General features: G+C 57.9%; 1 protein-coding gene across 2 annotated transcripts in view; it reads left to right on the top strand.

The window, feature by feature from the left end:
- The window catches only part of ASAP3 (ArfGAP with SH3 domain, ankyrin repeat and PH domain 3), a 48,563-nt gene extending 26,710 nt beyond the window's left edge, over window positions 1-21,853 (top strand). The window contains exons 4-25 of one of the 2 annotated variants that reach the window (XM_062190617.1): window positions 1,230-1,304; window positions 2,246-2,295; window positions 8,128-8,239; window positions 8,463-8,548; window positions 10,064-10,139; window positions 10,309-10,395; window positions 10,530-10,639; window positions 12,117-12,186; window positions 12,495-12,582; window positions 13,846-13,894; window positions 13,979-14,169; window positions 14,250-14,383; window positions 14,630-14,724; window positions 14,866-15,043; window positions 16,616-16,701; window positions 16,861-16,976; window positions 17,522-17,589; window positions 17,679-17,786; window positions 17,899-18,094; window positions 18,836-19,061; window positions 19,609-19,699; window positions 20,604-21,853. In XM_062190617.1, coding sequence (XP_062046601.1) covers window positions 1,230-1,304; window positions 2,246-2,295; window positions 8,128-8,239; window positions 8,463-8,548; window positions 10,064-10,139; window positions 10,309-10,395; window positions 10,530-10,639; window positions 12,117-12,186; window positions 12,495-12,582; window positions 13,846-13,894; window positions 13,979-14,169; window positions 14,250-14,383; window positions 14,630-14,724; window positions 14,866-15,043; window positions 16,616-16,701; window positions 16,861-16,976; window positions 17,522-17,589; window positions 17,679-17,786; window positions 17,899-18,094; window positions 18,836-19,061; window positions 19,609-19,699; window positions 20,604-20,678 — 2,367 coding nt within the window. In that variant the 3' untranslated portion in view covers window positions 20,679-21,853. Of the gene's footprint in view, window positions 1-1,229; window positions 1,305-2,245; window positions 2,296-8,127; window positions 8,240-8,462; window positions 8,549-10,063; window positions 10,140-10,308; window positions 10,396-10,529; window positions 10,640-12,116; window positions 12,187-12,494; window positions 12,583-13,845; window positions 13,895-13,978; window positions 14,170-14,249; window positions 14,384-14,629; window positions 14,725-14,865; window positions 15,044-16,615; window positions 16,702-16,860; window positions 16,977-17,521; window positions 17,590-17,678; window positions 17,787-17,898; window positions 18,095-18,835; window positions 19,062-19,572; window positions 19,700-20,603 lie in introns of both variants that reach the window. The other variant, XM_062190616.1, reaches the window with a different exon arrangement.
- Window positions 21,854-23,650: the final 1,797 nt, after the last annotated feature.

Genomic DNA, 23,650 nt, shown 5'->3' with positions numbered 1-23,650 from the left:
TGGTGCACAACAGGGGACATCAACCAGGGGGCAGGTGTGGTCAGGAGAGGCTTCCTGGAGGAGGGGAGATCTGAGCTGTACCTTGAAAGCTGTGTTGAGGCCTGTCGGTTGCCAAATGACAGAAACTCAATTCTAACGAGGTTAATTAAACAAATATTTATTTATTTTGAAAGGCAGAGTTACAAAGAGAGAGGTAGAGACAGAGATAGAGAGAGACAGAGACAGAGAGAGACAGAGAGAGAAAGAGGTCTTCCATCCACTGGTTCATTCCCCAAATGGCCGCAATGACCTGGGCTGGGTCGATCCAAAGCCAGGAGCCAGGAGCTTCTTCCAGGTCTCCCAAAGAGGCGCATAGGCCCAAGAAGCTGGGCCATCTTCCTCTGCTTTCTGAGGCCACAGCAGAGAGCTGGATTGGAAGAGGAGCAGCTGGGACTCATAGGGGATGCTGGCACCACAGGTGGAAGCTTCGCTTATTACACCACAGTGTCAGCCCCAAGATTAATTTTTAAAAACAGGATTATTTTAAATCTTTATTTTTGGTTTTTGTTTGTTTGTTTGTTTGTTTTTTGTGAGGCAGACAGAGAGGGAGGGAGACAGCAGGGGTTGGTTAGAGAGAGACATCTCCTACCCACTGCTTTATTCCCCAAATGCCAGGCTGCAGCCAGGAGCCAGGAACTCAGTCTGGGTCTCCCCACATGGGCAGTGGGTACCTAACCACTTCAGCCATCACTGCTGTCTCCCAGAATGTACATGAACAGCAAAGTGGAATCGGAAGCCGATGTGGAACTTGAACCCAGGCAGTCTGATGTGGGATGCAGGTGCCCCAGATGGCATTTTAGCAAGTGGTCCAAGGGTGCTGCTGGCTTTGGCCTTGACCACAGGGAAAGAGCTGCCCACAGGAGAGGGAGTTCTGTTCCATGAGGAGGGGAGACAGGAGCCAGCCAGACCAAAACCCCAGCGTGCATTGTGAGCCGACCTCAGTGAGACAGGGAGAAACCAGGGGCTCCTGGCAGAGAGCAGAGGTGAGACTGGCCCTGGGGCACTGCTGGCACAGGAGGTGACGAGGCGAGGCGCTGGCTCTGACAGCCCCTGCTCCCCGTCTGCCCCTCCATCTCCTCCTTCCACAGCTACCTGTGCCCTGTGCTTGTGGTGTTTCCTGTACCCTGAGCCCCTTGGGGCTGGACACCCGGTCACCCGAGCTGTGGGATGGGCTCTCTGCTTTTTTCCAGGTTCAGAATCTGAACAACATTGTCTCTTTCCCCCTGGACAGCCTGATGAAGGGGCATCTGAGAGACGGGCGGCAGGTGAGTCTGCTTGGGCATTGGCAGAGGGATGGAGTGAGGGGCTGGGCCGAGGGTGAGGCCGAGTGAGGGCTTGCCGTGGCAAGAGGGCCGACCCCCACCCTGGCCCCGATATTGCTGATGTTGGAAGGGCTGGAGGAGCTGCCCCTGGGGTTGGCCTGGGATGGCTGGCCTACTGTGTGCCAGGCCCCTGGGGTGAAGTATCTCCTTCACGTCTTGGCTTGAGCAGAGGGAGGTTCTGTAAGCGCTGGCCCGCCCCTCCAACCTGGAGGCTCAGGGTGTCAGGTCAACTGATAGGGTTTGCACAACCGGGCCGTAGAAGAGCCAGTGTGGGAAGTCCGGGATCCCGCATTGCACCCGTGAGCTGTGTTCTCTGTGCCTGGCGGCCCAGGCTGCACACAGAGTGGAGCTCACGGAAGGTGAAGGGAAAACCTCCCTGGGCAGCCGCCCTGGCTCCCTCTCCTGGGAACCACCCAGACCGGACAGACGGCTTCCTACCTGCACGCTCACAGCTGGAAGAGGCCCGCCAGGTCTCCCGGCTCGCTGTGTGGTCTTGGAGAGTTGTCTCAACCTTCCTGTGCATGTTGCTCGACCTTTCCACCTTGTACCGGGCAGGAGGAAATGGCGGGACAAAGTTAGGGGAGGTCCGACCTTCACCGTCTCCTCCTCCCCCTCGTGCCGTCTTCGTCTTCTCAGCAAGAGGACTTGGGGCAGAGCCTGGGGGGCTCCCGGCTGCCCTGGCCAGGGCCCGGCAAACCTTGGCAGTTGGGGGGAGGTGCAGGCCAGGTGGGAGGAGGGGCTCAGCCCTGTTTTGGAGCAGGGGCGGGGTGGAGCCAGGCTGTGAGCAGCAGAGGGGAGAGGGTCCCCCCCGACGGCAGCAGAGGGTCCTGTTGATTCCAGAGCCCAAGCATGCGTGGGCCAGCTTGCTCTTGTGTCATCCACAGGATTCCAGAAAACACCTGGAGAAGGCCTGGAAGGACTATGAAGCCAAGGTGTAAGTGGCCACGGGTGGGGCCGCCTCTGTCTTCCTGCAGCGTCACTGGAGGCTGCACCCAAGCCTGGCTGGAGCTGTGCGGTGAGGCCGCCTCGGGGGAGCTCTTGTTTTTGTTGTGAAAAATCTATTTATTTATTTGAAAGGCAGAGTCACAGAGACAGATCTGTCGCTGGCTCACTGCCCAAATGGCCGCAATGGCCAGGTGGTCCAGGTCGAAGCCAGGAGCTCCATCCAGATTTCCCGTGTGGTGGCAGCACTTGGGCCATCTCCCGCTGCTCTTCCCAGGCCATTAGCAGGGAGCTGGATTGGAAGTGGAGCAGCCGGGACTCGAACCAGCGCTCATACGGGATGCCAGTGTCACCTTTGGCAGCTTAAGCCGCTGTGCCACATCGCTGGCCTAAGGGGGAGCTCTCATGAAGGGACCTCAGGATGCTGCCTTAGGCCTGGAGTGCCAGCATGGATAGAGGTGGGAAGGGACACTTCCATGTGCCTGTCACTTAACCCTGACAGTCAGCCAGCCTGTGAGAGGGCACGAACATCTGAGCACTGGGCTCAGAGAGGGTAAGTCGCTTGCCCGAGGCCACACAGCCAGGCAGCAGCAGCGCTGGAGTTCCTGCTCCCAGCCCGGAGGCAGGTCTCTGAACTCAGGCAGTTGGATGAAGAGGAGGTAAGGGTTTCCTGTGTGCACCCCGTGACCCCGCAGATCCCTCATGGGGGCAGGAGGGGCGGGGCTGCCCAGGGCCACGCCTCCTCCCCACCCCGCCTCCAGGTTCTGCTGTCTGAGGACTGCATGGCCCCAGCCAGGCCCTCACTTCATTCTCACTTTGTGAAGTTTCGTCTGCTCTTGCGTTCTGCCAAAGCCACGCGTGCTGTTTATGGATAACTTAGGAAGTGTGAAGAAGTCAAGGAGGAAAAACTGACCCGTCCTTGGGGAGGGCTGGGGTCACGTGGGGGCCATCTGATACTTCACTCTCGTTTGGGTGTTTTTTACAAGGAAAAGGAAGTGCTGTAATTTTATCGTTAAAAAAGGGAAGGCAGGGAGAAACTAACCAAAAATGGGAGGAAAAGCTTTAAGTACCAAGCCTAAGACATTAACACTTTTCATTTATTTTTCTACATGTAAAGAAATATTTTTATAAAACAGAGAGAGAAAGACAGAGACAGACACAGAGATCTTCCATCTGCTGGTTCTCTCCCTAACTGCCTGCAACAGCTGAGGCTGGGCCAGGCTAATGCAGGCACCAGGAACTCCATCCAGGTCTCCCATGTAGGTGGCTGGGGCCCAAGTACTTGGGCCTGCTGCCTCCCAGGCACGTTAGCCAGGAGCTGGATTGGAAGGAAGTGGAGCAGCCAGGGCTCGAACTGACGCTCCAGTATGGGACGCTGGCAGCTTACCCCACTGTGCCACGAGGCCAGCTCTTTTTTGTAATCTCCTTTTTTTTTTCTCCATTCAAAACATCGTGACCATCTTCCCACATCATACCATCTTCTTATGGCCTAATCCGGAACATATTTAATGTGCCTGTGTCATTAGGGCCGCATCCTTCAGACTAAGTATTTGTTCCCACCTGTAATTATTTCTGTAGGATCAGTTCCAAGAAGTACTCATAGATCCTGGAGCTTTTATTGTTCCTCCAGCTCCCCGAGCCATGGCGCCTCCCTAGTCTGATGCCTGCTCCCTCCGACCCTGGTGTGGGTGAAGGGTGCGTGCCTCCTCCTGGCCTATGCTGGGCGTGGCCATCTGCTGGCATCAGAGGCCCCGGGACTGGTGGTGGAGACGCAGGCTGAGGGGTCACGTGGCTGAGCTGCCCTGGTTGAGGCCTTGGCTTCTCAGGGATGGTCTCCCAGGCGGGAAGAAGGAGCCCCCCAGATGGGTCTGCTCAGAGCATCGTTGAGGCATAACTCTCCATTTAATTGGTGGGGAAAAGGGTTTTGGCCGAGGTGAGTGAGTTACCGACAAGGCTTGGGATAGAACTCAAGCCTGCCAAGTCCAGGCTCTGCCACGTGGTCTGGCTCCTGCCACGGAGCCACATCTCCTGGCACAGGTGACTGGGGGTATTTCTTTGCTTAGAGGCTCCAGGTACAGCCAGAAACTAGCAAGCCACAAGTCGCAGTGGGTCCCTCTGCGTGGTTTTTTTTTTTTTTTTTCCCGAAGATTTATTTGAGAGGAGAGAAAGAGAAAGAGAGCGAGGGCCGATGTGGGGATGAAATGAGCGCAGTGCACACAAAGCGCCTGGCGTCAGCAAGTGTTGACCGACCGCTTCTCGGAGCCAGAACCAGGACCAGGTGAACACAGGAGGGGACCAGACATGGGCTCTGAGCGACCCCCCAGCAGCTGGTGATCTGAGCAAGCCGTCTCCCTCCTCCGGCCCTTGGCATTGTCCTCTGTGAAGTGGGCTCTGTTGCCGATCTCTCTCACAAGGGTGTCCCCAGATAACGGGACCCAGGCAGAGGAGGGAATTCATCAGAAAAGAGCCATGCACGGCACATTACAGCACATCGTCACCCCGAGCCAAGAATCTTCACCTTTTATTCTCCAGTAGCATAAAAAAAAAAAAATGATAAGGGAGTAGCCTACGCTTTTTAAAACACTTCAGAGGAATCCCCGTTTGTCCCGTGATCATCAGCGCCGTTGTTATCCTGCTGTTTGTTAAGGACCTCCGTGTGTCGGGGTTTATTCAGTGTTTCCCACGTGCTCCACTGTCCAAGGGCTAGGTAGCATTCTATTCTTACTTTCAAAATGGAAAAATAAGCTTAGAAAAAGATATAGGGGCCGGAGCCGTGGCTCACTTGGTTAATCCTCTGCCTGCGGCTCTGGCACCCCATATAGGTAACCAGGTTCTAGTCCCGGTTGCTCCTCTTCCGGTCCAGCCCTCTGCTGTGGCCCAGGAGGGCAGTGGAGGATGGGCCAAGTGCTTGGGCCTCTGCACCCACGTGGGAGACCAGGAGGAAGCACCTGGCTCCTGGCTTCGGATCAGCGTAGTTCCGGTCATAGCGGCCATTTGGGAGTAAACCAATGGAAGAAAGACCTTTCTCTCTGTCTCTCTCTCACACTGTCTGTCAAATAAATTAAAAAAAAAAAAAAAAAGAAAAGAAAGAAAAGAAAAGAAAAAAGATATGAAGGTGACGTAAGTGGAAGAGCTGCCATTCAGAGTCAGCATCCGGGTTCTCACCCCTGCGCGATGCTGTGGCTTGCTTTGGGTCTGATGCAAATAGCGTCCGGGTCAGGAATGCAGATCACCTTCCCCTTCTTCACAGCTGCGTAGTATTCCTTATGTGGACGTACCGTGATTTATCTCACCACTTCCTACTGACCCACATCCCCGCCACCTCCTATCTGGGCTGTTCTCTCGGTCTCCAGCCCTGTCTGGCGAGCTGCCAGGCATGTGGCTGCCACACCGTAGGCCCAGCCAGCGTCTCCCCTCTCGACCGCTCTTCACATCCCACCGAAAGGCACCTGCCCTCACTCCCCAGCCCTGTCACAGGATCGGTCCCCACCCCAGCTCCATCAGAAATAAAAAGGAACTATTTCTGGGGAAATGAAGGGAGCAGTGGTTCCCATGCAGGAGCAGCTCTGCGCCCTCAGTCTCAGGAGACGTTGCTGGTTTTCACACACGGGGGTGGCCACTGTGGCTGGTGGGTGGAGGTCAGGGTGCTGGAAACATCCTGTGAATATCAGGGCAGCTCCCACAACAAAGAATTATCTAGGGGTGGGCACTGTTGTGCAGCGGGTTAAGCCACTACTGGGATGTCCCGTGTCAGAGCGCTGGTTCAAGTCCTGACTGCTCTGCTTCCAGCCCAGCTCCCCGCTAATGTGCCTGGGAGGCAGCAATGACCCAAGCACTTGGGTCCCTGCCACCCACGTGGGAGACCCAGATAAGAGTTCCTGGCTCCTGACTTCAGCCTGGCCTGGCCCCCAGCTGTTGCAGCTGTTTGGGGATGAACCAGCAGATGGGAGAACTCTCCCTCCCTTTCTCTCTGTTGCTCTGCCTTTCCAATAAATAGCAAATAATTTTTTTTAAGATTTTACTTATTTATTTAAAAGGCAGAGTTATAGACAGAGGGAGAGACAGAAAGGTCTCCCGCCTGCTGGTTCACTCCCCAGGTGGCTACAATGGCCAGAGCTGGGCTGATCCGAAGCCAGGAGCCAGGAGCTTCTTCCAGGTCTCCCACATGGGTGCAGGGGCCCAAGCAATTGAGCCATCTTCCACTGCTTTCAAAGGCCATAGCAGAGAGCTGGATCAGAAGCAGAGCAGCCGGGAGATGAACCAGCACCCACATGGGATGCCAGCTCTGCAGGCGGAGGCTTAGCCTACTACGCCACAGTGCCAGCCCCACAAGTAAATATTTTTTAAAAAATAATAATGGGGGTCAGCACTGTGGCATAGCAGGTAAAGCCGCCGCCTGCAGCACTGGTATCCCATATGGGCTCCAGTTCAAGTCCCGGCTGCTCCACTTCCAATCCAGCTCTCTGCTATGGTCTGGGAAAGCAGTGGAAGATGGCCCAAGTCCTTGGGCCCCTGCACCCACGTGGGAGACAGGGAAGAAGCTCCTGGCTTCAAATCGGTGCAGCTCTGGCTGTTGCGGCCAATTGGAGAGTGAACCAGCAGTTGAAATGCGCTCTGCTGTTCTCAGGGACGGGTTCTGTGCATCAGCACAGTCTCCCAGTGGTCTTAGCTCAGCAGGGCCCAGAGTACCAGAAGGGACCCAAGAACTCACTGCAGGCTGTTGCTTCCTTGGTTTACAGGTGGGAAAACTGAGGCTCCGAGGGAGGATGCTGCTAGCTGCCGCGTCTTCAGTGTCTAAGCCTCTTGCATGCCCCATCCCGTGTGCATACAGATGAGGATCCCCATTTTCCAGGCAGGGAGGCCGAAGTGGGGCCACCATGAGCCCCACTCTGGCTTTGTCTTCTCTGCCCAGGGCTAGTACCCCCTCAGGAGGAGCACCCTTAGGCAAGACAGCCTCTCTGCTTGGGGTTCAAGGTCACATGGGCCCAGCCTAAGAAGTGCAGCTTCTCTCCTGGCTGCGAGTGGTGGTCTGATGGGCGTGGGGTTTTCCAGGAAAACCATTTACCCACAGATGCCCCCATCCCCAAAGGGAAAACTTCCAACCCTGGAGACCTGCGGCGGGGAGTGGAGGGGGGGGAGAGTGTTGTGAGTTCAGTTCCCAGCTCTGGCTCCCTGCTCCAGCTTCCTGTTAATGCAGACCCTGGGAGGCAGCAGTTCAAGCACTTGGATTCCTGCTGCTCATGTGGGAGACCTGGATTGAGTTCCTGACTCCCAGCTTTGGCTGGGCCCAGCACTGACTGCTGCAGGCATCTGGGGAGTGAACCAGCAGAAGGAGCTCTCTCTGTCTCTCGAATAAATAAATAATCCAAAATATTTTTTAAGTAAATAAAGGCATTTATTAGAAAAAAGTAAAATAAGACCAAGAAGCTTAGCATGGCCTGAGTCAGGGCCTGCATGGTCTGGGTGCCTTCTTCCATCTCTGCACCGGTCCCTGAGACCTTCTGCCTCGGGGCTGTCACAAGGTCCCTTCCCCTGCCCAGTTAACGTCTCAGGCAGCGGAGCCCAGAGCAGCCAGCCCTTCATAAGCAGCTCGATGGGTTCAGGCCCTCCGTTCTCCTCTCCCCTAACTCTCTGCATGGCTCTGATTTGCTCCCTGTCTTTCCCCCAACTCATCTGTCTTATTCGCTGTCGTGCCCAGCCCCGCCTCCCAGCTGGCACACAGGAGAGCTTCCTGCATTGGGTGGGCCCCTCACTCAGGTGTCTCGCAGACAGGGGATACAGGGGCTGGGAGACGGGTCCAGGCCTCTCTTTCCTCGGGGTCTAGGACCAGGCTGGAGAAGGAGCGGGACCGGACCAGGATGACTGGAGGGAGCCCCGGAGAGGTGGCCCACGACACACAGAGAGAGCGACGCATCTTCCAGCTGCACATGTGTGAGGTACGGAGTGCTGGGGTGCGGCTGGGGGTGGGATATGTCTTCCTGTCTGTGAGCCCCCAGGGACCCAGTCACAGATAGCCCAGGTCCCGGCTGCCTGGCCCCATGGGATGTCGCCAGGGCTGTCTCCCAGCCAGGAGGATTAGCTTGGGATGGGGACCACAGCCCGTGTGCCCAGGATCCGGCTTTGGCTCACGGCACACATTCTGCCCCATCCTCCTCCCAGTACCTGCTCAAAGCTGGGGAGAGCCAGATGAAGCAAGGTCCTGACTTCCTCCAGAGCCTCATCAAGTTCTTCCACGCCCAGCACAAGTAGGTATCTCTTGTGCCCCCAGCCCGAACCCTCCACGCCCTCTCCAGGGACTGGCGGACTCTCTGCACGTCCAGGTCTCTCTGGATGCCTGGACCTCGTTGGCAGTGCTTTCATAGCTCCTCTCTAGGTGTTTTTTTTTTTAAAGATTTATTTATTTATTTGAAAGCAGAGAGAGAGAGAGGGAGAAGGAGAGTTAAGAGAGAGAGTTCTTCCATCTGCTGGTTCACTCCCCAAATGGACTCAATGGCCAGAGCTGATGCAAAGCCAGGAGCCAGGAGCTTCTTCCGGGTATCCCACATGGGTGCAGGGGCCCAAGCCTTCCCAGGCCATGGCAAAGAGCTGGATCAAAAGTGGAGCAGCTAGGAATTGAACTGGCACCCATACGGGATGCTGGCACTGCAGGCAGCAGCCTAACCCACTATGCCACAGTGCCAGTCCCTCTTTTCTCTGCGTTTTTTTTTTTTAAGTTTATTTTTAAATGTTATTTTAGTTTATTTTTCTTTTATCTGAAAGGCAAAGTGGTACAGATTGAGGGGTGGGGGAGAGAGAGAAAGAGATTATTCCATCTTCCATCCACTGGTTCATTCCCCAAATGGGCCAGGCCAGAGAGTCAGGGCCAGGAACTCCATCCAGACTCCCACATGAGTGGAGGGACCTAAGTACCTGAGCCATCATCTGCTGCCTCCCAGGGACCATATTAGCACGATGCCAGATCAGAAGTAGAGGCAGTATTCAGTCCTAGGCCTTCTGATGTGGGATGCAGGCATCCCCAGGGGTGGCTTAACTGCTCTACCCCAATGTCTGCCCTAGCTCCTCTGTTGAGTGCTCACCAAATTTTTTACAAACATGATCTCACTCAAACTCCCGACTCTTCTGGGAGCAGATACTGGTGTTCCCACTGTAGAGATGAGAAATAGGCTCATTTACCAAAATCACATAGCTAGTAAGAGGAGTCCGATCCCAAAGACTGAATATCACTTATTTTTTGAAATAGAGAGTATGCTGCCCTCCAGAGCTCCCATGCACTGGTTTACTCCCGAAATGTCTGCAAGGCCAAGAGCCAGGAGCCCAGTCGAGGTCTCCCACATGGGTCTGCATTAACAGGAAGGCTAGAACTGGGAATTGAACTCACGCAGTCCGATGTGGGACACGGATGTCTGCCCCAAACCAGAGACCAGGCCATAGCTGAGAGCTTGACACTCCATCCGGGTCTCCCACATGGCTGGCAGGGGCCCAAGAAGTTGGCGCATCAGCAGGGAGCTGGGTCAGAAGTGGAGCAGCTGGGATTTGAAATGGCGCTCATATGGGATGCCAGCCTCGCAGGTGGTGGGCTTTACCCGCTGAGCCACAGCGCCGGCCCCAGCCCCAACCCAGAGACTGGACTCTGGAGTGCCTACTCCTGACCATCAGTCTACGTCGTCCCCGGCGCCCTGTGATCCTTAGTGCTTCCTGCACTCTGGTTCATCTCTCATTTTCATCTCTCTGGGCCCTTTTCTGCCCCCTGGTCCTCTCAGCTTCTTCCAAGACGGCTGGAAGGCCGCCCAGAGCCTGTCCCCCTTCATCGAGAAGCTGGCGGCCTCAGTGCACACGGTGAGTCGGGCCTCGCCCTCGGCCAGGTGGCCCTGTCCTGGAGAAACCTGCGGGCGGGGAGGCGCTGGCTCCTGCCCGCAGAATGCACTGCTGCCCTGCGACCGTGGGTCTGGGCTCTGGGGCCGGCGCACCTGCTGGCTGCTCACGGGTCCTGACCTCTGTCCCACAGCTGCATCAGGCCCAAGAGGAGGAGCTACAGCAGCTGACCCAGCTCCGGGACTCCCTCCGAGGGTCGCTTCATCTTGACAGCAGAGAGGTCAGCCCCTGAGCCATCCTAAGAGCAGTGCCCTCCCCTCCGGGCCCAGTGTGGGGCGTGGGGAGAGGAGGAAGAGCCCCCAGGGCTCCTCCCACTCAGACGCCCTGAGCGCTCCTCTGTGTGTCTGAGGACAGGAGCACCTGAGCCGGAAGAACTCAGGCGGCGGCTACAGCATCCACCAGCACCAAGGCAACAAGCAGTTTGGGACGGAGAAGGTGGGCTTTCTGTACAAGAAAAGTGATGGGTAAGTGGCGCAGAGAGTTTAAGTAACTTACCCAGAGTTGCACAGCTGGGAATGCCAGGTTTGAGGACGTGGCCACAAGGGCATATTTTTATAGTTCATGCAGACCCTGGGGGCTCCAGAACCACCCACTGCAACAGTGTAAAATCATGAAAGCCTGAGTTCTGTCCAGGACGCCTGGGCATGGGACCATCTGCTAGGGTCATCAGTTGTTCTTGCCCTGAAAAATAGCAGCAGCAACGTTTACGGAACCTGACTGTACCCTCACTCTTTAAAACAATTTTATTACTCTTTTTTTAAAAGACCTATTTATTTATTTTAAAGTAAGGGTTACAGAGAGAGAAGAAGACACAGAGAGAAAGGTCTTCCATCTGCTGGTTCTCTCCCCAACTGGCCGTAACAGCTGAGGCTGGGCCAGGCCATAGCCAGGAGCCAGGAGCTTCTTCTGGGTCTCCCACACGGGTGCAGGGGCCCAAGGACTTGGGCCATCTTCTGCTATCCCAGGCCACAGCAGAGAGCTGGGTCGGAAGTAGAGCAACTAGGACTCGAACTGGCGTCCATATGGAATGCTGGCATTGCAGATGGCAGCTTAACCTGCTGTGACACAGTGCCGGCCCCTGTGCCCTCACTCTTAACCTTTACCATATACTAAATATGTCTAGAAATAAGTGTTGGGGCTGGCACTGTGATGTAATGGGTTGAGTCGCCATCTGCAGTGCTGTCATCCTATATGGGCGCCAGTTCAAGCCCAGGCTGCTCCACTTCTGATCCAGCTCCCTGCCAATGTGCCTAGGAAAGCAGTAGAAGATGGCCCAAGTGTTTGGGCCCCTACGCCCATGAGGGAGACCCAGAAGAAGCTCCTGGCTCCTGGCTTCAGATCGGCCCAGCTCTGGGCATTGCGGCCACCTGGGGAGTGAACCAGTAGATGGAAGACGTCTCTCGCTCTCTCTGTCTGTAACTCTGCCTCTCAAATAAATTTAAAAAAACACAAAAAGTCTGAAACACAAAGTCTCTTTTGTGATGTGTTCATGTTTCTATCAGAAAAGAATAACTTGGAAGAAGAATATTTACCTCTAACAGGAGAAGCGCTAAGTAGCTTTGGGTCGTGGATTTGCCGATTTTATTTTCGGGGTCTCAGCAGTGATCCTGCCTTGTCTTTAACCACAGTTCACCTGTTGTGGGAAAGGCCGCCCTCCTTTCAGAATAGGAGTCCTGTCTCCTCTGTTAGACTGGAAGCTTGCGGAGGTCAAAACCAGTGTCCCCTATAGCATAAGGATTCGCACAGGGTGGGGCTGTTGGCCATCAGACTGGGAGCTCCCAGAGCACAGGACGCCGTCTCCTCCATCAGAAGGGGTCCCCAGGGAGCAAGGGATTGGGGGCAGGGGGGGGAGGTGAAGAGGTGGGGCCGGAGGTCGTCGTGGGGGGCAGGGCGGTCAGGAGTGAGCCTCAGATCCCGTCTTTCTGTCCCCCTGGGGCCTAGAATCCGGAGAGTCTGGCAGAAGAGGAAGTGTGGGGTCAAGTACGGCTGCCTGACCATCTCGCACAGCACGGTGAGGCCTGGGGGGGTTGGGGCTCCTCCCCCTGGTGGTCTAAGCAACCAGTGTCCAGGCCTCCCTCCACAGTGGCCCCCAGACCTGGCCCCCGGGAGGTGCAGACCCCTTGTGGAGGGAAGGATGGGACCCACAGCCCCCACCCTAAGTCTTAACCTACACTCCTCAAACTGGGAGTGCTGGGAAAGGGGAGACACAGCAGGAGCAGGCGTGTTACACCCTCTCTACAGCTTGGGAGACGGAGGCCTAAAGAGTTTGGGAGGCCTAGGGGGTAACGTGTTCGTCCTGTGTCCCCCAAATTCCCACAGATAAACCGGCCCCCAGTGAAGCTGACCCTGCTGACGTGTCAAGTGAGGCCAAACCCTGAGGACAAAAAGTGTTTCGACCTGGTGACCCGTGAGTGGTCCCCATCCCCTGCCACACAGCTCGCTGCCCAGGGCTTCCCTCCACCCCCATCCCATTAAACAGGAAAGTGCACCCACTTCCCACATGAGATTTGGTTATTCCTGTAAAGCATGTTTGCGTGGATTTGGGTCACCTGGCTTTAGAAATATTTCCTTCCATTGTTCACTTTTCATCCTTGGAGTCTTTGGTGCCAGGCCTCGTGTAAGGGGGGGCTCGGCTGAGAAAGCTAGATCCCGAGGGCTCTCTGGCAGAGGTGTAAGGTGAGGACCCAGGACTGTAGGGGGGTGGGTATGTGTCCAGAAGAGAGGTGCAGGGGCTGGCGATGTGATGTAGCGGGTTAAGTCACCACCTATGATGCCAGCATCCCATATGGGCGCTGGCTCAGGTCCCAGCTGCTCCACTTCTGATCCAGCTTCCTGCTAATGCACCTGGGAAAACAGCAGAAGATGGCCCAAGTGCTCGGGCTCCTGCACCTACATGGGAGACCCGGAAGAAGCTCCTGGCTCCTGGCTTTGGTCTGGTCCAGCCATTTGGGGCCATTTGGGGAGTGAACCAGCAGAAGGTCTCTCTCTGTCTGTCTGTCTGTCTCTCTCCCTCCCTCCCTTTCTCTGCAACTCTGCCTTTCAAATAAATAAACTAGATATTTAAAAGAGAGAAAGGTGCAGGTACGGCCCCGCAGGAGACTGGAGAGATGGGAGGCCTGCCGTGCTGTGGGGTCAGGGAAGGCTGCTTGTGGGAGGCAGCGTCGGAGCTGGGCCTTGAAGGACACGAGCGAGTGGCCAGTTCTCAGGAGACAGAACTGGCACGACGCCAGGCATGGAAGCGAGAGAGTGGATCCAGCCGGTTTGCCCAGAGTCGAGGTTTGCATAGGAGCAGCGGGAGATGCTAGTGCCTCTGTAAGGTTTGGGCGTTATTTCCTGGCAACAGGGAGCCACGGTGGGTCTTGGAGCAAGGGAGTGGTGCGATCAGAGCAGAGCCTCAGGCAGAACATCCTGGGAGCTGGCTCAGGCGGGAGTAGGGAGACCAGACAGGAGGCTGGGGGCCAGCGTGGCTGCGGCAGTGGGTTTGGGAGACCCTGCTTCTGATGTGGGGGCGGTGCTGTGCCTCGGGAACCGAGTTACCCTCCTGGCACTCCTGGCTTGGGAGAGCTCCACCCCTAAGGATCAAAAGCCCCACTTGGAGTCAGCGGCTTGGGTGGGCGCCCCGGCCCTGGGAAGGCCTGCGGGCTGAGCCAGGCACCCCTCTCCCCGACAGACAGCCGGACGTACCACTTCCACGCCGAGGACGAGCAGGAGTGTGAGGCGTGAGTGCCCCCGGCCGACCCCGGGTGGGCAGGGCAGCCTCCCCCGCGCAGCCTCCCATCGCCTGCCGCCCTCCCGTCTCGCAGGTGGGTGTCAGTGTTGCAGAACAGCAAGGACGAAGCCCTGAGCAGCGCCTTCCTCGGGGAGCCCAGCGGCGGCCCTGGGCCCTGGGCGGGCGCCGGGCTGGACGCGGAGCCCCAGGAGCTCACGAAGCTGCTCATCGCCGAGGTGAAGAGCCGGCCGGGCAACGGCCAGTGCTGCGACTGCGGAGCCGCAGGTCAGGACGGGGCCGCGTGGGGAGGGCGCGGGGCGGGAGGGCAGGGCCCGCGCCGCGCGCTCAGCTGCGCTCCTCCGCAGACCCCACGTGGCTCAGCACCAACCTGGGCGTGCTCACCTGCATCCAGTGCTCCGGCGTCCACCGCGAGCTGGGCGTGCGCTTCTCGCGCATGCAGTCCCTCACCTTGGACCTGCTGGGCCCATCCGAGTTGCTGGTGAGGGCGGGGCGGGGCCGGTTGGGGGTGCGGCTCGGTGTGGGGCGGGGCCAGTGGGCTCCGCCCATGGAGTCAAAGGTAGGCGGGGCCATGGTGGTCTGAATCCCGCAGGAGCCAGAACCAGGGTGGGCAAGAGGGAGGCCTGGGCCGAGGGGAGGGGCTTCTGGAGGCTCAGCCCCACCCCCCGGAGGGCGCTGTCCTAACGGCTCAGTCTGACACCGCCCCTTCACGCCCCTGCGACCCCAGCTGGCCTTGAACATCGGAAACACGCGCTTCAATGAGGTCATGGAGGCCCAGCTGCCCTCACACCGCAGCCCTAAGCCCACAGCCGAGAGTGACATGTAAGGGAGTCCCCGGAGACCCTTGGGTTAAAGTCTGGGGAGTCTCCTGGACATGATTGGGAGGGGCGGAGAAGCGCTCCTGCGTGGGCTGTCCAGGACTTAGCATGGACTAAGTCTGAGACCCCGTGGTATCCGTGGCAGGAGCACCCGCAGGGACTACATCGTGGCCAAGTATGTGGAACACAAGTTTGCCCGCCGCTGCACCCCAGAGCCTCAGAGACTCCGGACGGCCATTTGCAACAGGGACCTCCTGTCGGTCCTGGAGGCCTTTGCCAACCGGCAGGACTTCGGACAGCCGCTGCCAGGGCCGGATGGGCAGGTGAGAGCCCCTGGGTGGATGCACTGCCCGGTCCTCCTGCAGGAACAGCTGCTACTCCCCTCCGTCCCACCTCCCACACCACAGGCCTCGCCCATTAGAGGGCTGAGAGCGTGCTGCTCAGGTCTGGCAAAGCAGAGCAGGAGTCCTGGCCCTGTCTTCCCGGCTGTGTGATCCCAGGCAGGTTACATAACTTCTCTGAGCCCCAGTTCCCCCTGTGCCAAATGGATTAACAACAGCACCCCCAATGGAGTGAGAATGGAGTCATATACACATAGATGTGCACAGTCAGTGTGCAAGAAATACTCGTGTCTTGTTACCTGGACAGTCCTGGCAGTGGGTAAGCAGGGAAGGCCCCGCGTTGGCTAACCCAGCGGGCAGACCCGTGAGCGGGGAGAGTGGACACTGGTAGCATTTGAAAGAGTAAATGGACAGGCGTCGCTGGCTGGTTGGACATCCAAGACTGCCTGTCTCCGAACCTCTGTCTGACATCTTGGGGGCCGTGCAGTGGACGGCGGGGGTCCAGCACTCAGGCGAGGTTAAGAATTTGGAGTAGCCTCCACGTGAGCAACAGGTTTGCAGGCAGGGTAGTAGAAGCAGAGGGAGGAGCCCAGGACCACGAGCCAGGTTTGGGAGGTTTGGGGGCGGAGGAGGAAGTCTTGAAGGAAGCCCTGGGAGATTGGCCCTTTGTTTTCCTCCCATACCTGAGTTCCGTCCGAGCAGCCTCATCTCCCAGGGTCTGGCAGCTTCACAGCACGGTGACGGGACGTTCAGGAGGGTAGTATCATGTCACGGCAGGCTGAGCTCTCATTTAAGACACCTGTATCGCCTGTGGGGGGGCCCGGGATCAAGTCCCGCCTCTGCTCCTGCTCCAGCTCCACACCCTGGGAGGCAGCAGGTGGTGGCTCAAGTACTTGGGCCCTGCCACCCACGTGGGAGACCTGGACTGAGTTCCTGGCCTCCGGCTTCGGCCTGGCCCTGTCCTGGCTGCTTCAGGCATTTGAGGGGTGAACCCGTGAATGGCTTCTTTCTCTGTTTCTCCCTCTCTTTCTTGCTGCTTTTCAAATAATTTTTTTTTTTTTTTTTTTGGACAGGCAGAGTTAGACAGTGAGAGAGACAGAGAGAAAGGTCTTCTTTTTTCCGTCGGTTCACCCCCCAAGTGGCCACTATGGCCAGCGTGTTGCAGGCACACTGCGCTGATCCAAAGCCAGGAGCCAGGTGCCTCCTCCTGGTCTCCCATGCGGGTGCAGGGCCCAAGTACTTGGGCCATCCTCCACTGCACTCCCGGGCCACAGCAGAGAGCTGGCCTGGAAGAGGGGCAACCGGGACAGAACCAGTGCCCCAACCGAGACTAGAACCTGGTGTGCTGGCACCACAGGCAGAGGATTAGCCTAGTGAGCCGTGGCTCCAGCCTCAAATAAATTTAAACAATAAGCTTTAAAAAAAAAAAAAAAAGTGATTACAAAGATAGGCACGGATTCAAAATAAATTACTGACTTCAGTACAAAAGGGGGAGGGCGGTACTGGGGGAGGGCAGGTGGACGGGGGAACTCAGAGGTGTGGATGTGGATCCAGGCTCCCGGAGAGCTCGCCCTGCACTTGGCCATCCAAGTGGCCAGCCCAGCCTCGCTGCCCCTGGTGGAGTTCATCATCCTGAACGGGTGAGAGCCCTGGCGCGGCCGTGCGCCCCCCTCGCCGTCCCCGCCTCGCCTCCCCTCCCCCACTCTCCCCCTCCGTTTCTCTCCCCTCTTTTCCCCTCGACTTGGACCCCCCTGCCCCGTCTGTCTCCCTTTCCTTCTTGCTGAACCCTCTCCCCACAGCGGTCACCTGGACGCCAAGGCTGCCGACGGGAACACCGCCCTGCACTACGCGGCCCTTGCCAACCAGCCAGACTGCCTCAAGCTGCTGCTGAAAGGGAGAGCTGTGGCTGGCACAGGTGGGCTCGCACACCTCCTCCGTCAGACACGCACTCCTGGCCACGCCGCCGGCGGGACCTGCTGCCCTCTGCCCAGGTGGACAGCACTGACGGCCAGCACGGACTGTGCTGAGCGACTTGGGTTCCAAGTTTCTGACCAGCTCTGTGACCGTGGGCGTGTGTCATTCATCTCTCGAGCCTCAGCTTCCTCATCTGTGAAATGGGAATAATACCATGGGCCTGGCAGGCCTGCTGAGAGGATAAGACGAGATAACATTTCTGAAGCTAACATTTCTAAATGCTAGCTACCGCTTACTGTTTAACATGACACACGTTAATGCATCGAATCCCCACAGTACCCTCATCAGGTGGTTACACTGCCATCCTCATTCTCTAGGTTAAATTAACTGAAAACCAGGGTGGTTAAGGAACTCGCCTGTGGTCACACAGCCAGGAAGTGGCAGAGCCAGGGTTCGAACCAGACATTCTGATGGCAGAGCGCCAGCGCACTCTCCGAGCTCCCGTGTCTCTGCTCTGACCACGGCTCCCGTCTTCACCCTCAACAGTGAACGAGGCAGGAGAGACAGCGCTGGACATAGCCAGAAGGAAGCAGCACAAGGAGTGTGAAGAGCTGGTGAGGTCTAAGGGCCAGGGGTGCCCCCGGCGCCCTCCTCCCTGCTGGGCCCCTGGCCCTCGGGACTGCCACGCCTTTGCTTTCGGCAGCTGGAGCAGGCCCAGGCGGGGACCCTCGCCTTCCCTCTGCACGTGGACTACTCCTGGGGGATTTCTACAGAGCCCGGCTCTGACAGTGAGGAGGAGGAGGAGGAGAAGGTGGGTGCCGACCCTGCCCCGCGGGCCTCTGGGTGGCAGAGGGGATGAGCCAGATTGGGTGTGGGGTGGACAGGGGCAGGGCCAGCCTTGCGCCCACACTGTGGTCCTGCAGCACTGCTCTCTGAAGCCCTCGGCCCAGGCCCCCTGTGCCGGTGGGAGGTTGGACATCACCAACAAGATGTATGAGACCCTCAGCAGCCTGGGACCAGCGCCGCCTCAGAGCCAGAGTGAGGCCTGCCCCCCGCCCTTGCCGGTCAAGCACTCTGCGCGGAGCACACTCCAGGGCCGAGCAGGACCCGGTGTTGCAGGTACGGGCGGCTGCCCAGCAAAATGGCTGTCAGACCGTTCTGTGCTGGGGCACGGAGCTCGGAGGACCTGTGTCGCCCCGCAGCATCCTCACAGTCACCTCTCAGGTGACTTCCCCGAAGGTCTTGAAGGTCAGGGAGCAGAGATGTGAGGTGACACGTTACGCTCTCACGGCTAATAAGCCTTTGATGTGGACCTCCAAGCCACGTCTGACTGACTCCAAGTCCCCAGTGCTTCACTTGAATACAGAGGAGGCCTGGGAGCACGGGCCGTGTCCTGGGGCCCGCAGGGGCTACCAAGGCACAGGCTAGTGGAGGGGGTGGAAACCCGGATGCAGTCGGTTCTGATTCAAGGCGATCAGGATGTAAATCCCCAGGAGACGGGGACTTGGGCTGTTCTGTGGCCCAGCGCCTGGCCCCAAGCCTGCTGTTCGTGAGAAGTGTTTGCTGAATAAATGAACAAGCTTGTTCTGGGAGAAGGAAGCCTTCCTGGTGGAGGTGGCACCTGAGCTGAACCTGAGGGGTGGCAGAAAAGTCCAGAGTGAGAAGAGGCTGTGAGCAGAAGCAAGGGCAGGAGTCAGTGTGGCCCTGGCTGCTGCGACTGCTACCCCTGGGGAAGGGGATGCAGGAAAGGGAGACCCGGAGCACACAGCTGGAAGAAACCACGAGGGATCTAGAGGCCAAAGCCTGCTGTGAAACTGAGCACAGAGTGAATGAGGAAGAGTTGACCACTTCTGATTCTAGATCATTCCGAAGTCCCCAGCCTGAGTTTGGAGCACCCCGAAGGCCCTGAGAGCCCAGGCAGTCCAGCGTCCTCCTGTCCCTCCAGCCTTACGAGCCCAGTGGACCCGGGGGGTCCCAGCCAGGCCCCACTCAGCTCAGAGAACCTCCGGGAGGCCCTGGGAACATCCCGATTCAGCCTGCTATCTGGGACCACCCCTACGGAGATGCACCTGCCCATCAGGTTCAGGTTGGTGAGGGTCCCGCCGCGAGCCTGGGCCAGTCTCTCGACCTCTCTGAGTGTCTTTTTGTCTCCCTGCCCCTAAATACTGCCTGCATAAACCCTGGGCCCGTGCAACTCTGGAGCTCACGCTTAGCCAGAGAGGCTGGGCCTTGGGCGGCAGATGACTGGACCCGTCCTCCTGTACACACCTGCTCCCAAATCCGGCTGCTGGAGTTGGAGAAGAGAAGGGTGGGCCCTACAGACGGGGCTCATTGGAGAGGCTCTCCATGGGGTCTTCACTCTGCCCCACCTGCACCCCAGAATCCAGGCCTCTCCCTTGCAAACCCTTTCAGTCTGGAGTTTGGGAGCAGTAGACTTGGGGATATCCCCAGGGCCCTCCAAAGGTCAGATCTAGACCTTGGGCCTGTGATGGAGCTGGTCTGGAGGCCATATAGGCCCTACCCACTCATGCACCCTGAACACCCCCAGCCTTACTCTGTAGCTGAGCCCTTTGTCTCCACCCTGCGGGGTTTTCCAGGCACCAGGGTGACCTTGGCCTTTCTCTGCCGTCCAGCTCTGAAAGCACTCGCTCCTATCGACGGGGGGGCCGGAGCCTGGAAGACAGTCCCTCCGCCAGGCAGCCCGTGCCCAGAAGGAATGCACCGGTAGGAGCTCCAGGACTGCCTCTGGGGGTGGCGAGAGGGCGCCTGGAGGGCCGAGTCCGTCAAGGGGAGTCATCCGGGGCTGGGAGACCTCTCCCACGATGCGGCTGTGTGGGGGCCAGGTGGCCACTTCAGCCGGCCGCTGTCCTGTTGTTCTTCCTCCATCCCCCACTGCACCCAGAGCTCGGGGAAGTTGAGAGCCCAAGCCCTGAGGGACAGGTGAGGTGACAAGGCCCACGCTCTGGCTGCTCCCCAGAAGAGGAGCCTAGCCGTATCAGCCAGCCTGCCTGCTCCGAGAAGCAGTCACAGCGAGGCTATGCCAGTCCTGGCTTCACCCCACCCTCCCCTTGTACAGGGGTCTCCCAGAACCTTGGGGACTTCCAGATCCCAGGCAGGGAGGGACATGATGGGGACAGGGCAAGAGCTGTCATCCTGAACCCGGCTTCCCCCCGCTGCAGCACAGTCTCCCACAATTACATCTGCGGAGTGGAGCTGGGGTGGCCGTGGAGCAGCGCCAGCTTCGCCAGCAGGAAGCCCCCTCTCAGTTCCGTGCTCCCCTGGGGATTCCTCAGGGATGGCCGGGCAGGAGCTGGGTCTCTCTGGGGAATCCTCGCCTTCAGCCCATCCATGGCAGGCCCCAGACACAAAGCCGTGTCCACATCCCGGTTCCACTGTTGCCCTTAGAATCCAGTATCTGTCACCCAGCATTTAATGGGTGCCTGGCACCGTGGCAGGTGGCATAGAAAGAGGCCAGGCTTTAGAGGGTGGCGACCTTGGGCCAGTGGCTTCATTTCTTCAAGCCTCAGGTTCATCATGTGTGAAGTGGGACAGAGGTGAAACCAAGCGAGAGCAACACCTTGCAGGTAACGGGTGCAGACAAACGTCAGGTTTCGCCTTCTCTCCCCAGGCCGGCTGCACTGAAGGAGATGGCTCAAGGCCAGGAGTTCTCCCGGCAAGTTCCATACAACTTCTGCAAGACTAGTCCCTTGCTGACCCCTGCATGCCACGTGCTGGACCCCAACATTCAGCCCTGGGGCTTGAGCCCACAAGACGGGGGAGTTGGGGTGTTCCTTCCCCCAGGTCTCCCTCTCTCTGCCCCTGTTTCTCTCGGTGGCCTTCTTCTTGCCGTAGGCCATGCCCCTGCTGAGGTCACTGGACCTTGCATGTTTGGGTTTATGTGGTTCTTTTGCTCAGTCTCAATACCTCCCGGGGCCAGGGAGCCTGTGGCTGCATCTGAGTTCCCCTGAGCCAGCTTCAGCTACAGAACCCTCCGTCCCTCATCCGACCAGGCCTGTTTCTCCCAGCAGTCCAGGGGCTGCACAGACCAGAGGAGGACCAGCCCTCCTCCACCACCCTGGTGTCCAGGTTGGGGACCTTCCCACACTGGTGTTGTCTTCCCCGCCGTCAGTTAGTGTAGTATTCCTGAACCCCAGCACTCTGTCCACACCTGTGGACATGCATGAGACCTACAGGGTCCTACAGGAAGCTGCTCTCAAGGACTGCACTGGGAGAGCCAGGTTCCAGGGGATGGTTCAGAGGTCAGGGGCGAGACGGACCGTCAGCCTTTGAGACCTGTATGACCCCTGCAGTCATCTGTAGCTCCCATCCGCTCTGGCTGGCCAGTGCCCACGCCATCCCGGCTATTAGGTAAACATTCTGACTTGCTCCTTTTGAGAATCAGTGCGGCCTTCCCTGGGACAGGATCGTACCGTGTTCCCCAGGTGGCGAGGACTCACCTGCAAGGACCCACCCCCCCTTGGCTTACCAGGAAGGAAAGCTATGGTCTGGAATGACTGCTCCCCTCTCCTCTTGCTCTTGGTCAACTCAGGAGCCTTCCAGACTGGGGGAGGTGGGGCTGAGACAGGAGAAAGAAGAGTGACAGAAATGAGAGGGCAAAGCTTCGAGCTTCTGCCTGCCAGTGCCAGGCGTTCCAGGGCTGCTCCGCCTGATGGGGAAGCAGGTGCACCTGAACCGTCGTTAACCACTAACTCCCAACTAACCCTCGCCGGCGCGGGGCCAGCAGGGGAGGCCAGCGCAGCCATGTGGCCACCTGCTGGGGTGTAGTCCCACAGGCACAGGGGTGCCGGCCTAGCCTTCCCTGTCTGGTTTTGCTCATCTCAGACTGACTTCACCCATCTCTAATAAAGGACTGTGGGGAGTAAACTCCAGTGGTTTCATTGGGACTTTGGGGTTGGAATTCTTTTTTTTTTTTTTTAAGGCAGGGTGACAGGGAGAGAGAGAGAAACTTCCATCCACTGGTTCACTCCCCAAATGGCTGTAACAGCCAAGGCTGGGCCAACTCCATCCTGGTCCCCCACGTGGGTGGCAGGGACCCAAGCACTTGGGCCATCTTATGCTGCTTTCCCAGGCACACTAGTGGGGAGCTGGATTGGAAGCAGTGCAGCTGGACTCTGGAGCTCCAATATGGGATCCAGTCATTGCAGGCCGCCGCATACAATGCTGACCTCCGGAAGCTAATAATTTTTTTTAATTAATTTATTTATTTGACAGAGTTACAGAGAAAGGGAGAGACAGAGAGAGTCTTCCATCCTCTGGTTCACGCCCCAAATGGCTGAAACAGCCAGAGCTGAACCTGTCTGAAGCCAAGAGCCAGGAGCTTCTTCCGGGTCTCCCACGTGGGTGCAGGGGCCCAAGGACTTGGGCCATCTTCTACTGCTGTCCCAGGCTGTTAGCAGGGAACTGGATTGGAAGTGGAGCAGCTGGGACTCGAACCTGTGCCCAAATGGGAAGCCGGTGCGGCAGACCGAGTCTTCTCCTACCACACTACAATGCAGGGCCCTGGGCTGTAATTGTCACTGTGGACTTGGCAAGGAAGAGGGCCAGTGTGGAGCAGTGGTTTGTAACCAGGGGTATTTTTGACCCAGGGTCACTTGGTGAAAGACATTTTTTGTCCCCTGCAGGAGGGTGCCACTGGCATCTGGGGGACAAAGGCCAGGGGTGCTATCTTGGTCCGTCTCAGGTTGATCCAGCAAAATACCCAAGGCTGGGTGATCAAGTAAAGAAGTCAGTTTGGTTCATGATTCTGGTGGGGGGAGCCTCCAGACAGCGTGGCTCTCGTGTCCCAGCCAGGGCTGTGCCACGGCACTGGAAACGTGGAACAAGCCACACAGAGAAAGGGCCACGTGCGTGGAGCGGCCTCGCTTTCCCCCAGCCTGCTCCCGACAGAACTCCCTCCAGGTGACCAGCATTAATCCTCTCCAGGTGACCAGCATTAATCCTCTCCAAGTGGCACCCTCATGACCTAATGACCTTCGGCCAGGCCCCACCTCTCAGTCTCAGCCCAGCTTCCTGCACGTGACCCTTGCGACCCTCCATGGCCACTAGGCACCTGGTCCAAAGCGTGAGACTAAGAGCCCACGATGTGGAGGGAGGAGCCCTCAGCCGTGGTCCCTTGTCCCCAAGCCGAGGATCTAGCAGGCGATCCCAGGAGCCTAAGGTGGGAGTGGCAAAGTGAAACTGAGGTCAGAAAGCCACAAAGGATGTGATAATGAGGGGCGACCACAGTAATGACAGGGACTTCAGCCTGTGGAGGCCTTGGAAAGGGCATTGATTAAAATGTGCCTTCAAGGGCCAGCGCTGTGGCACAGTGAGTGGGCTAAGCCTCCCTCTGCGGTGCCGGCTCCCATAAGGGTGCCAGTTCAAGTCCTGGCTGCTCCACTTCTGATCCAGCTCTCTGCTATGGCCTGGGAAAGCAGTGGAGGATGGCCCAAGTCCTTGGGCCCCCACACCCATGTGGGAGACCAGGAGGAAGTTCCTGGCTCCTGGCTTCAGACTGGCACAGCTCCGGCCGTTGCAGCCATCTGGAGGGTAAACCAGTGGATGGAAGACCTCTCTCTCCGTCTCTCTCTGTGTAACTATGACTTTCAAATAAATAAATAAATAAATCTTTTTAAAAGGCGATCCTGAATGACCACAAATGTCCCTTCAGTCCAG

Source organism: Lepus europaeus, chromosome 5, assembly GCF_033115175.1.
Source record: "Lepus europaeus isolate LE1 chromosome 5, mLepTim1.pri, whole genome shotgun sequence".
Classification (NCBI taxonomy): Eukaryota; Metazoa; Chordata; class Mammalia; order Lagomorpha; family Leporidae; genus Lepus; species Lepus europaeus.
Note: the sequence above shows the minus strand (reverse complement) of the source record. Positions and strands in the feature narration are given on the sequence as shown.